Source organism: Ammodytes marinus (genome assembly GCF_949987685.1).
Source record: "Ammodytes marinus genome assembly, chromosome: 11".
NCBI lineage: Eukaryota > Metazoa > Chordata > Actinopteri > Uranoscopiformes > Ammodytidae > Ammodytes > Ammodytes marinus.
In genome coordinates this window covers 15,718,268-15,731,857 of record NC_137215.1, presented here as the reverse complement: position 1 = coordinate 15,731,857, position 13,590 = coordinate 15,718,268, and the positions used below count along the sequence as shown (strand labels likewise).

Below are 13,590 nucleotides of genomic sequence, written 5' to 3'. Positions count from 1 at the left end.
CCATCTACTGGTTTGGAGAGTGGCATAAATAACAACCTCGCTTCAAATAAAATAAAATAATACTAATTCAAATAAGAAGCTATATTTTCAGTAACAAATTAGTTTCCATAAGAAAATTAAATAGAATTTGATGACACTTATTGGAATTATTTTGTAAAATATCTATTAAATCAAAACTTACTTTTTCTTTTCTGAATTTTTCCCTCATCTGCCTTCTGTCTTCCTCATATCTCTCATACCTATTAATGTAGCGGACATATTGAGGCAAATCAAAGGGGCATACAAATAGACTAGGCCTACTTAACAAATATTGCATAGTCTATAAACCCTTGTAGAGTTTTAGCTTTTTGGGGTCTTAAAAGCACTACATAAATAAATTAAAAAAAAATTAAACTTGTTATATTTGAACTAGCCTATATCTCAATTCCTAACAATAAAGATAGGCTACAATTTGTGATTCATCGTTGCAATTCATCTTTGCTAGATCCCATTTAACAATGGAAGTGTGATTTGTTTTGGTGAGAAAGTTAAGATATGTGTAACACAATACACTACAATTGATTCTTTGGTGGCATAGGCCTACATTTAGGAAGAATTGTTGGTTCTGGTGTTGGGGTTCTGTGATTGAATGTGTGTGTGCTGCATGTGTGTCTTTGTCTGTGCAGGCATGTTTCGGTGTGTCTGTGTGTGTATTTGTCTGTAGCGTATTTGTTCGGGTCAAATTGATGTGCTGTGGTATAGCATGTAGGCTATGACCAATTATTTTCTTTAACGTATTCTTCATAGAAAATAATTTAAGGGTTAAGAGGCTAATAACACAAACAGCGAAAAGCAATCAAACAAATTGTAAAAATAAATAAAAATAAAATTGCATTTAAAAAAAATAAAAGTTATAGTTATAGGTTTGAAGGCAATAAGATAACTCTTTATATTTGATTTAAAAGTTGCTGTTGCACTTTTCTTTCATGTATTTTTATAATTATTTTATTTTCCATTTCTATTTCCTTTGACATTATATATTTTGCTTTATGTTTTCCTAGTAGTAGCCTATTTTTTTCTGAAAAAGGAGTCTATTCTCCTAGAATGAACCGACCGGGAGTAATTGTAGATTCAGTTTAATGATCATTCCATTTATATTTTAATGTAAAACACTATTGTTAAAGCAGAAGAGCTACATTCTTGCATGAAAGGTGCTATACGACTACTTTTCATTATTCTTGTATGACTCCCTTACTTCAATAATGTAATTACACCTCTAATCCATCCAATCATATGTGACACTGTTGTACTGTATTAGTTATCTTGGCAAAGGGTAGAAAATGAATAAGGTAAATTCCCAAAGTTTCAAGCAGTTTGTGGAGCTGACAGTAGACCATAAAGATGTGATCGTTTACTGCCACCTAATGAACGGGAGGTGTATTGGAAGAAATATTCATGTCCTTTACTGAACTTAGGCTACTAATAGTCTGTGTAACCCATGGTGTAACTGACTCACTACACTAACACAGAGGTGAGGCTGTCGTCAGCTGATAAATTACAACAGTCTTGTGACTGTGGCTGTCGGGTTGAGGTGAGGGTCAGGCATGTAGACCTATGCCACCATATACCGTGTGTGTGTGTGTGTGTGTGTGTGTGTGTGTGTGTGCATTGTAGTTGCAGCACATTTATAGCCTAAATTAAAAACAAAAACATCTTATAATATCTCTGTTACATGCTTACTAGCCTACATTCTGCCTAGGCTTTTTTGTGTTGCATTGTTAAAGGGACCCTGAGACTAAAAATGTCCTTGCCAACGACTGCTTTAACTGTTGTGCACATTTGAAAAAAGTTATAAAAAAAGACAGGAACATTTGAAAATTGAACTTGAATTAGAGAGGTTGTGACTACACTTTAACCATCTCCCTAGTCTGAAGACAAATGCCTTATCTCTTTCGACTTTTGTTTTATTTTATTAAATGATATGTATAACTCATAGGAGTTATGATATAGAAAATGTACCACGATTCCTTTCCTTCATGTTTTTAAAAGGTTATTAAAGGTAGGTTCATCATGATAATTCACCCACCCTAAAAGAGCTTGTACCATAGATGAAGGTATCAATGTCTCTTTAGGCCTACTATAGAGCATTTGATATAATAAAAAAAAAATGGAGCATAAAATATGAGCATATTCAATATGACATTTCTTTGTAGTGGTGCTTTAGTGAGTGATTGATTTATCTGTGTGTACTTGAGCCTTGTCTAAAACATTGTGATTTCTTCTGAGTGAAATTCAGGATTAAAGGAGCAGTGTTTAATGTATTTTGGCATTTATTTTTATAGCCTAGGTCAGGTAAGGACATGCTTCTTTAATAACCTGAAATTTGAACATATAACGGAATTGAATTGATAAACAAAAGGTTCTGTTTTGTTAAAATGACAGATATGTGACTTCCCTTTGTGTAATAACAGTTACATAAGCCATTTATGTAAGCTATCCCCTTCAAAGGCAACTCCAAGGTGGCTTTACTTCCTTTCTTATTGCCATCCTTCCATTCCATTTTGTCAATATCATATTTAAGATTTTTTTTAACATGCCTTTGCATTTGAGCCTTGCCTCTATAGAGTCCCTAAAAACAAGATATTACGATTAAAATGTTGGACAGGTTTCTTTGTTAGTTTTCCCATATGAAACTGAAATTGAATTGACAGACTAGAGTGTGCCAATATAGAAGTAAAGAAATACACGTTTTTCTCCTTATAAGGTTGCAGGTGCCTTTATCTCCTCTATGGAAGCTGGGGAATGCGTCAGGACATTGTTACTAGTACCAACCACCACGCCATTTTTACTTCCTTCCTTGGATCCTTGTCTCATTTCCTACACAGGAGGACCAGCGACGAATCTGCAATTTTCCATTGGAGATATTTTAGACGTGCGTGCTTTATCAGTGTGTATTTGAGCCCTGTGTCTTTAATAAACACACACAAGCATTTCCCAATAAAAATGAGGATTAAAAACTCGGGTAAGGAAGCGTTCCTGTAGTAGAAATGAGATGCGGCCGGATTGAAGGGGACGGCGTCATGAAGCAATTGCGCGCGCGGCACGTGATTGGATGATGACGTCGAAAGCCGGTGCCTCTAAAGTAAAGTGACCTTCTTTGCGACCGTCACTTACGGCTCATCTGCTCGAGAGGACCAGTACAAAGATTGTTTTTTAACCCTGCATATTTTAATCAAAAGGTAACCATCTTATACTTTCCATAATGACGGGCCAGTTATATCTCAGAGGGGGACTGGTTTTATTGTTCATAATGCTGATAAAAGATGGAGATGCTGAGCCTTAACGGTCGCATCTGAGCTTAACGTTAGCGACCATGTTGGTGAATAGCTGAACTGCGCTCGTTGCGTAAACTAAAGGGGTTTATCAAGAACCTGTTATTAAAGAGTAATGCTTTGTTTTATTATGTAGAATTGTATAATTTGGGGAAATATGTATAAGCTGACGTATTCAATGTCTCCTTTACTTGGTTGGGGTGTTCAGTTCACCGAGACACCGACATTGAAGCATCCTTGACATCCTTGACCGGGCGACACCTTCCCCGGGTTAACCTTCCTAGCAGGAAAGACAGGCCAAGCTAACTGTTGTTAACCTTATATAGCCTACAGTGTTAAACATGAGTGAAATTGTGGGCGTAAGCTGCTTTCAGTTTGTGGTGGAAAGTGCTGTGTGTCCTTGATGCTTCACGGGGAGGATGTCAGCCATGTTATACGGTGTCTGATCTCTGTAATACTATTGCTCACTTTACCTTCATTATTACTAGCTAATGGGGCAATCATTGACTGTAAAAACAGGGTGTAATATAGTTCCTGTTAAAAAATAGGCTATAGCTGTATATTGAAAAATAGTACGGTGTGTTATGCAAGAACGGGCTCTGTGTGCCGCAGTCCTGTGAGTCAAGAGGCTGTCTAGGCTTTGATGCTCATACTCACTTTGCCTTCACTATTACATGCAAATGGTACAATGTTACAAACTCTTGTGTGAAGATCTAGAGAATGACTGCTGTGTTATGTAACACTAAGCTGTCACTCATGTGGGCTGGTGGATATTACACTTAAATATGATAGGTAGGTTGTTGATTTATCTCATTTAGATATGAGTGATCGTAAATTGTAGCTTGTACAAACAGTGTGTGTCACATTTGGCCAGCTGCCATTACACTGAGGTCACTAAGGACAGTGTGCTCGACAGAGGAAGTGTTTCATCAAAATGTGTTCACTTTTTTTTTACTATAAAGTATAATCATTTCCTGGTGATATTAAGCTTTCGTTTTTAAAGCCCATAGTAACGGAATTAAATATGTGAAAGTGGGAGTGTCCAGACAGACACAGTTTATTTGGCAGAAGTTAATAAGTTAGTTACTATGCATTGCAAAGGCAGTAATCTGAGGTCAAAACTAGCAAGACACATGTTGGCATAACACTGGCCCGTCCTCTGCCCTGGTTACACATATACAATTACATTAATGTTGGCTGGCCTGGGAGGTGTCTGTTGTGTGCAGTAACCCAAGCTATGAGGCAGCCAGTGCTCCAAGTGAATGAGATGCTATTAAAAGTGATATAACCACAGGGAAGGGAAGCTTGGCTAGCGTGTTTCTGTTAAGGATTTCTTCATACATTACCTCAAAATGAGGGTGCCAGGGGGTGGGGAGGGGGAGGGGGGGAGATCCCAGGAACTTGTTTGAACTACGTGCAAAGATAAGATTGCAGTTCTACATGTTCAGGAAAAGTTGTCACCTTAAACGACCTTCACAAGATGGCGTCGGCCAGACACACTAGAGCAGTGAAAGTCTATGAATAGCCAGATGGGAAGTTATAGTTATGGAAACCAGAATTCACACAATTTATTATTCACAGTATGGATATGATTAGGATTTATTTTATTAAGCTTATAACAAATTTTATAACTAATTTTCTAACTTTTGATTTGGTGTTTCCCTAGCTGACTATGGGAGACGTTGCCAAGGGAAAGAAGGCTTTCGTCCAGAAGTGTGCTCAGTGCCACACAGTAGAGCAAGGCGGCAAGCACAAGGTGGGCCCCAACCTCTGGGGTTTGTTCGGACGCAAGACTGGCCAGGGAGAGGGCTACTCGTACACAGATGCCAACAAGAGTAAAGGTAAGTTCTCTCTAGTTGTTAAACGAAGCATTCAATACCCCTCTTTCATTGTCATCATTGTCTGGAGGTGACATCAACATATTTAGGATATTTTAAATAATTGGCTATTGGTTTATAACACAGTAAAAACACTTTTAGAATTAAGCTAGTGAACAACTGAAATATTAAAATGAAGATCGCACATGATCTTCAAATAAAGAATGTATATGAATATTTGAGTATGTTACATATAATAACTAGTTGCATTTAGGGCTGCTGCGAAGGATTAAAAAAAAACTAATACAAACTGTTAAAAATCTAAATATTCTACTTTAACAATGGTAATAAATGGCAATAAAATCATTTTTGCCATACAACCTACTTATATAAATCAATAAGCAATACTTTTGTTGATTATACTTCAGTAATTTATTGTGTTAGCGCTTGTAACAGTACTTGATGCTTTTAAGCTTGCATATTTATGCTCCAACTTAGATCCCTCTTTCTTGTCTTGTTAAATAAGGTCTCCTGCTTTCATCACTGATCGTCTGTCTTATTCTCTCAGGTATCATTTGGGGCGAGGACACCTTGATGGAATACCTGGAGAACCCCAAGAAGTACATTCCTGGAACCAAAATGATCTTCGCTGGCATCAAGAAGAAGGGAGAGCGCGGCGACGTCGTTGCATACCTTAAATCAGCCACATCATGAGCTAGTTAAGAAAAACACAATATTTAATGCCATTTTATTGTTTGTTTATTTTTAGGCTTGAACATGCTAAATATAGGGTTTTATGTTTAGACACTTGTACATAAAGTTAATTTATTAGAAAAGTAGCGAAGGTCAGGGTGCAAGTGCCTAAACATAAAACTAATGTTAATTTTGTTTTGTTTTGGTGCATCCAATCTTTGACTCTGAGATTCAAAAAAACAAATTACATCATTCAAAGTTTTTGAGCCTTGATAGGTCACCTGACCTGTCACTCATACTGTTTCCAATGACAACACTTGTCTGGTACTTTCTGCCAGAGGAGCATTTACTATCAACTTCATCTTTAAACTATAACTGTCAAATATCAGTCCCATTAAAGTGATACAGGGTGGAAATAATGGAATATACTGTAGTTAACTGGTTCTGACTCTCAATCAACTCCCAGATTTCACACACTGAATCTTTTTGACACAACCAAACTACTTGTTTTATTCTAGGACTCCTGAGTAAAACCAGATCTGTTTTTATTTACTGAAGCAGCCCCTCTGAGCTCCTGTTATTACCCATCAGTCTCTATATGAGAGACACTGTTACCTGCCTCTTTACAGCTAAGAATTGTGGGGTATAAATACAAGTTAATGCCTTCAATACCACCACCATGCTGAGATCACTGCAGTGTGGCGTATGATCACCATGTCTGATAATATTGTGGAGGTACTGTATTGTATAGAAAAACCACTATCAAGGAGCACCATCTGGAGTGAAGGAAGATTTTGTTATTTACCTGGTTTCACAGGCTGGAAAGACTGTCGTTTTAACTTATTTTACTGTAATCGGACAAGACTAAATCTGTAAGTATTTTTGATGGGGCTGCTTGCTGTCTGTGTGCACAGAAATGTACTGTATGCACATTAACAATAGTATAATGTCACATGGTAGCTATGTTGAGTAGTTGTGGACCGGATGGATGAAGGATCATTAAAAAGAAAAACGTCCAGAAATCTAAACGTGACTGGTTGTTTCCTCATTTTAAGGTGTTAATTTTTTGTTTCATAGCGCCGCAAACAATCTATTATTACAACCATTTATTTTAGTGGGATCATCTTTGACCATGAACATGCTAAGTCCACATGTGTCTTTACAGATACTTTTATTCACATATTTATTAAGGTTACAAAGACGTGGACCACGTAATAATAAAAACAATTTGTAAAGCACATTTAAAACAGGAAATGTAGCTGAAAAGGGCTTTAAAATAAATAATCTGAAAGAAGCACTTCAACTGGTATCATTTAATTAGTTTCTTATTTAAATCAATTATATTTATATAGCCAAATATACCCAATCAAAAACATCCTCAGGGGGCTTTAAAAAAAGATTCAATAGATTGACTTGACATGTATGATGTTGAACCACATTAAACTTCAGACCAATTTTACAATTACTTTTATGCAGCTGTATTGACGTTTAACAATTTAATTTAGTGGAAAATTTAACTAAATCATGAATAAAAACCAATAATATAAGTCTACATTACAAGACACCATTCGTCCTTCAGTGCTTTTGGTCTATTTTGCATTTTGAAAGTGAGTATTTCTAAGGGTGGTGAGGGCAAAAAACAATTATCTCTAATTACTGTTTGAAGCAAAAGGACAAATAGTTTGGAGGTTTCCTGTTTGAAAAGCCCACAGCAGATTAGACCTGGACTACAACCCTTGGAAATGCCCTCTTTGTCCTTTGTAAATTGTAACGTATGACTTTTGGCCTAGTTGGATTTATGGCAAACTCTGAGGGGCACACCTGGTCATGTACTGTGTATGTTATATAATCCCACACTACTCATGAAATCTTTCTAGGAAGCGAGGCATCTGAGGGCAGCTCATGGCCTGCATCCTTGTCACGTACCAACCCAGTTGATCAAAGCTCAAATGAACACCACAGACATGACCGGATCAGTCTGGATCCATCTTCAAACAACCAGATTGTAAAACTGCCCGGCTACAGACGGCTGATTAAACTGCTGTTTGTGTTGCTAGGCTGTAAATAAATGTAATTATATGATTATCTAGTTTTCAGAAGATAACTATAATTAAGATAAACAACTGTTGATTATTAATCAGTCCCTCCAAATTGTATTAAAATTGTATAGGCTATACTCTATGGAGAAAGCCATAATTGAAGTTGATTCTGTCTATAATGAAGTAAACATTGTTTTTAATTATATATGTTTACTCATGTTGGTATCTTTGTGGAATGGGAAAAATTTAAAGAAACACAGCGCCCTCAAGGGCAGAGGGTTAGGGAGTTACTGCCCCCCGGTGGTCAAAGTGGACATTACTTAATACAATGCCTTTTGTAACACTGACACTTACCGGTAAGTAATTGAAGGACAAAAGAATTGACAGACAAATTCAAATTTGTCGTATTTTCTTATATGCAATAAGACATGTTCATGCTGAAACAGTACGACATTTCAATGTTGATATTTTGTTATTTTGTACATTAAATATCACGGGCTACGTTTCATGTAATAGGCTATATGCTATTCAAAAACCAACAACAATAAATAAACAGTGTCAATGCTATCTTACATTAAAAATAGCACTGTGGCGTGTAGAGACGGGAGTCGGAGGCGGAGTGTCAAAAGACGGAGCTAACTGCTTTAATGACATTAATACACTTGTCGAGTAACAACAACGGAGCAGACAGTAAACTCTTGATAGTCTCAAAACGCCAACAAGACAAAAACAGGAAATTCCCCCAGTCATAACAGTTCCCCCGGAACCCCGGAACTTCAGTTCCATAGGTGAATTATGTAAGAGCACTACACAAGCCCCCCCAGAATTCACCCATAGTCAAAGTCCCCGTGCCGGAAAGGCACGATGGCCCGGCCGCGACTAGAACGAGTGGCAGGGGCCGAAGAGGGGAGGGGCGTGGTGGGTGCGGCAGGACCAAGCCCAGGACTGGGCGGCAACGGCACCGACAAGGCGGCAGGGAGCCCAGCGGGGCGTGGCAACGGGGGCCGTCCACGGCGCGGAGCCTGGGCCAACTCCAACGGTCTGGAAATGTCCACGTGGGCAGGCTTGATCCTGTCGACAGAGACAGTCTCGGGCCTACCACCGACGTCCACGACCAGGCTCTTATCCCCGTGTTGCAAGACCCTAAACGGCCCGTCATAGGGGGGGCGCAACGGTCCACGGTGGGCGTCGTGGCGGATGAACACAAACTCCGCCGTGTGCAGATTGGGTGGCACCAGGGAAACGGGGGTGCAGTGATGCGAAGTGGGGACGGGTGCGAACTGCTTGGCGACCTCCAGCAGAGAGGACCGCTGCCTGGCCGCCGACCAGGGTGTTGTGGCGTTCGGAATGAAATCCCCTGGAACTCGTAGCACCTGACCGTAGACTAACTCGGCAGACGAGGACTGCAGGTCCTCCTTAGGCGCCGTCCGGAGCCCCAGCATCACCCAGGGAAGTTTGTCCAACCAGTTGCCGTCCGTCAAACTGGCACGCAAGGCCGCCTTCATGGAGCGATGGAACCGCTCGCACAAACCATTAGCCTGAGGATGGTATGCGGTAGTGCGATGCAGTTTAACCCCCAGATCCTTGGCAACCACATTCCAGATCTCCGAGGTAAACTGTGCACCCCGGTCGGAGGAGAGGTCCGAAGGTGTCCCAAAGCGCGCGACCCACGTGCCGATAAACGCACGGGCCACATCGGAAGACGATGTCGAGGTGAGTGGCACAGCTTCAGGCCAACGCGTCGTCCTGTCCACCATCGTGAGGAGGTGGGTGAAACCATGCGAAGGGGGGAGTGGCCCCACCAGGTCGATGTTGACATGGTCGAACCTCCTACCAGGGACGACAAATGGCTCCAACGGGGCCTTGGTGTGGCGGTGCACTTTTGCACGCTGACAGGACACACACGAGTCGACCCAGGCCCGTACGTCCTTCTTCAGTCCTTTCCAGACAAACTTCTGAGAGACCAGCCTCACGGACGCCCTCCTACCGGGATGGGACAGGCCGTGTATTGCCTCGAAAACAGCCCGCTGCCAGCCGGCAGGGACCAGTGGCCTGGGCTGGCCGGTGGAGAGGTCACACCATAACCAGACCCCTGAGTCGCCGATCGCCACTTTTTCCAGGCGCAGCCCGGTGTCCGAGTCTTTGAGGGACTGAAAACCGTGGTCCGTGGCCTGTTCCGCACTCATACGCGAGTAGTCGAGATCCAGCTGCACCGCGCCGACGATCACTCTGGAGAGGCAATCCGCGACCACGTTGGATTTGCCAGCGATGTGCCTGATGTCCGTGGTATACTCAGAGATGAATGACAGCTGGCGCTGTTGGCGGGCGGACCACGGCTCGGCTACCTTGGACATGGAGAACGTGAGGGGTTTGTGGTCCACAAAAACCGTAAACTGACGGCCCTCCAGGGCGAAGCGGAAATGACGGATTGCCAGCCAGACGCCGAGCAGCTCCCTGTCGAAAGTACTGTATTTGCGCTCCCGGGGTACCAGCTGGCGGCTGAAAAAGGCGAGCGGTTGCCAGGCGCCACCGTCCCACTGCTCTAACACCGCGCCAACCGCGTAGTCGGACGCGTCGGTTGTGAGGGCCACCTGAGCTCCGGGCAACGGGTGGACCAACAACGCGGCCCGGCTCAATGCAGTCTTAGTGTCCTCGAACGCTCTGTCCCTCTCTGCAGTCCAGTCGACGTCTTGGCCGGGCGCCTTGTCCTTGAGGGCCTCATACAGCGGGCGCATAGTGTGGGCCGCCCGGTGTATGAATCGGTGATAGAAGGTGACCATCCCCAGGAACTCCCGGAGCCCCCGGGCCGAACGTGGGCGGGGAAAGTTGGAAACAGCCTCCACCTTCGACGGAAGGGGGACGGCACCATCCCTGTTGATGAGGTGCCCGAGGAACTGGATGGACGGCACCCCAAAAACACACTTCGCCGGGTTAATGATCAAGCCGTGGCGGTCGAGCCTTGTGAAGAGGGCCCGGAGGTGTGTGAGGTGCTCCTCCTCCGAGGAACTGGCGACCAGGACATCGTCCAAGTAGACGAAGATGAAAGGCATGTCCCTCAGCGCCGAGTCCATCAGCCGCTGGAAGGACTGGGCCGCGTTTTTCAGGCCGAATGGCATCCTGAGGAACTCAAACAACCCAAACGGAGTGACCACAGCTGTCTTCGGGACATCCGCAGGGTGCACCGGAACCTGGTGGTAGCCCCGCACAAGGTCGACTTTGGAAAACAGGAGCTTCCCCGCCAGATGCACGGAGAAGTCCTGAATATGGGGCACTGGATAGCGGTCGGGCGTGGTGGCGTCATTCAGGCGGCGGTAGTCTCCACATGGGCGCCAGCCGCCATCCTGCTTCGGAACCATGTGGAGTGGCGAGGACCACGGACTGTCGGAACGGCGAATGATGCCCAGGCGCTCCATGTTGGCGAATTCAGCCTTAGCAACCGCCAGTCTCTCCGGAGCGAGCCGTCGGGCCCTGGCATGGACAGGGGGCCCTTTCGTCTCAATATGGTGCTCCACACCGTGTTTCGTCGACGTGGACGAGAAGGTTGGTTGCAGCAGGCTAGAGAACTCTCTGAGCAGCCGCTGGTACTTGTCACCCTCAGAGAGCGAGCTAGAAAGGCCGTCGTATGTCCCCTCATCGCAGACACATGCGAACGAGGAGAAGGTCAATGCGTCCACCAGGCGCTCGTTCTTGACATCAACCAGCAGCCCGTGTGCGCACAGAAAATCTGCGCCGAGGAGGGGGAAGGAGACGTCGGCTGTAACAAAATCCCATGTGAACCGTTGACCTCCAAAACATAAATCCACAGACTTCGTGCCATACGTTCGGATCGGGGTGTCGTTGGCAGATGTCAAGGGAGGGCCGTGCAACCCGCCGGCGGCGTCGTCCACCGTAGCCGGCACCACGCTCCTCTGTGCACCGGTGTCGCAAAGGAATTTACGCCTGGAGAGGGTGTCCACGATGAACAGCAGCCGGCCCTTTGTGCCTGCGCTCACGGCCACTACTGAGCGCAGGCCTTGGCGTTTCCCGCCGCGTTGAAAGTGCACGGAGAGCGGCACTTTTTTGCCTTGGCCCCGAAACGTGCATGGAAATAGCACAAGCCCACAGCGGTAAGGCTGTCGGTGGACGCGTGTCCTCCGCCAAGGGGAGCGCTGCTGCCCGCACGAGTGTAACTGCGTGTCGGGGCCAGCACATCCGGGGCGAAACGCTGGGTGGCCAGAAAGAACCTGTCTGCCTCCTCTGCCAGAGCCCGTGGCTCCGTGATGGATGTATTCGCGAGCGCTGTCTGGACGTGTGGTGGCATGTGTCGCAGGAAGAGTTCGATGAAAAGGAAATTTGGTACCTCCGTGCCCAGCAGGTTTAACATCATTTCCATATGTTCGGAGGGTTTGCTGTCCCCCAGGCCTTGAATGGCAAGAAGACGCCGGGCTCTTTCCGATCTTGACAGTTCAAAGATTTTGAGGAGGTAAGCCTTGAGCCCTGCATATTTATTTTGGGCAGGAGGAGATGTAATAAAGCTTACTGCCCTGGCTGCAGTGGAGCTCTCCAGTGCTGAGACGACGTGGTAATAGCGTGTGGCATCATCCGTAATCCCACGGAGGGTGAACTGAGCCTCTGCCTGTGCGAACCACGTTGCCGCGGACGTCTCCCAGAACTTCGGCAGTTTGAGAACGATGGAAAGCGCCATGCTGTTGCGATCGATATTCAAATCAGTCTCGAAATCTTCAGCGGGACTGACGTCAGGGTCACCAATGTGGCGTGTAGAGACGGGAGTCGGAGGCGGAGTGTCAAAAGACGGAGCTAACTGCTTTAATGACATTAATACACTTGTCGAGTAACAACAACGGAGCAGACAGTAAACTCTTGATAGTCTCAAAACGCCAACAAGACAAAAACAGGAAATTCCCCCAGTCATAACAGTTCCCCCGGAACCCCGGAACTTCAGTTCCATAGGTGAATTATGTAAGAGCACTACAGCACTTTGTTTTTCGTGAATTATGATGGAGTGCCCAATTACAAGGCACACACACACTCTCTCTCTCTCTCTCGTTCTGTCAACGTTCAAGCAGCCAGCTGTAAATGAGGGTCTCCCTTTTGAGATATAAATATATCTGACATCCGATCCAAATACTGGATTATGGATGACAAACAGGTGTGTGTGTGTGTGTGTGTGTGGAGGACGTGGTTGGGATGTTGGCAAAGACCTCAGTGTATGTCTCATGAGGTCATATTATCATTGCCACCAAAATCGACAAGATTTTATCTTTGAAACTGCTCTGACAAACACAGGATGCATTCGAGTTATAATTTCTATACATATGAGGACCATATTTGATAGCCCCAATGGTATAAACGATATTTTTATTTACAGAAAAAAAAGATGATGGGGAAACTGGTGGAAAAATGTATCCCCAAACATATAAAAAAATATTATGGTGTTTATAGTTTTTTATATATTATTTTGGTGTCAAATGGGATCACTTTAGTGCTGCAGTTATATGTTTCGCCACAAGAGGGCATCATTGTCCACTGACGTGTTTTGACCTGGCAGCTTTTCTTTTTAATTTAATTGTCTATTTATGTATTAATGTACTGTGTTTAATGATTGCAGTGCAAATAACACTTCCATACATATTAAATATAATTAATATGTAATGGAAGATAAATCTCAACCCTAATAGTAGAGTGGAATGTTTATCTGTTTACCATTTTTATTTAGCCTTTTAATTTGAA

At 43.8% G+C, this 13,590-nt stretch overlaps 1 protein-coding gene across 1 annotated transcript; it reads left to right on the top strand.

Moving 5' to 3' along the window:
- The first annotated feature begins 3,141 nt into the window (after positions 1–3,141).
- On the top strand, positions 3,142–6,822 carry LOC307257697 (cytochrome c). The gene is made up of 3 exons (XM_080036980.1): positions 3,142–3,218; positions 4,978–5,152; positions 5,697–6,822. Exons 2-3 carry the CDS (start codon positions 4,984–4,986, stop codon positions 5,840–5,842), a joined length of 315 nt encoding a protein of 104 aa, XP_079893106.1. The 5' UTR covers positions 3,142–3,218; positions 4,978–4,983; the 3' UTR covers positions 5,843–6,822.
- Positions 6,823–13,590: the final 6,768 nt, after the last annotated feature.

What these genes read in the sequence shown, in the direction of transcription:
- LOC307257697 (XM_080036980.1), top strand. Translation starts at nt 4,984, where the DNA reads ATGGGAGACGTTGCCAAGGGAAAGAAGGCTTTCGTCCAGAAGTGTGCT. An exon ending in AGATGCCAACAAGAGTAAAG is followed by an intron (nt 5,153 to 5,696) that starts GTAAGTTCTCTC and finishes TTATTCTCTCAG; the next exon opens with GTATCATTTGGGGCGAGGAC.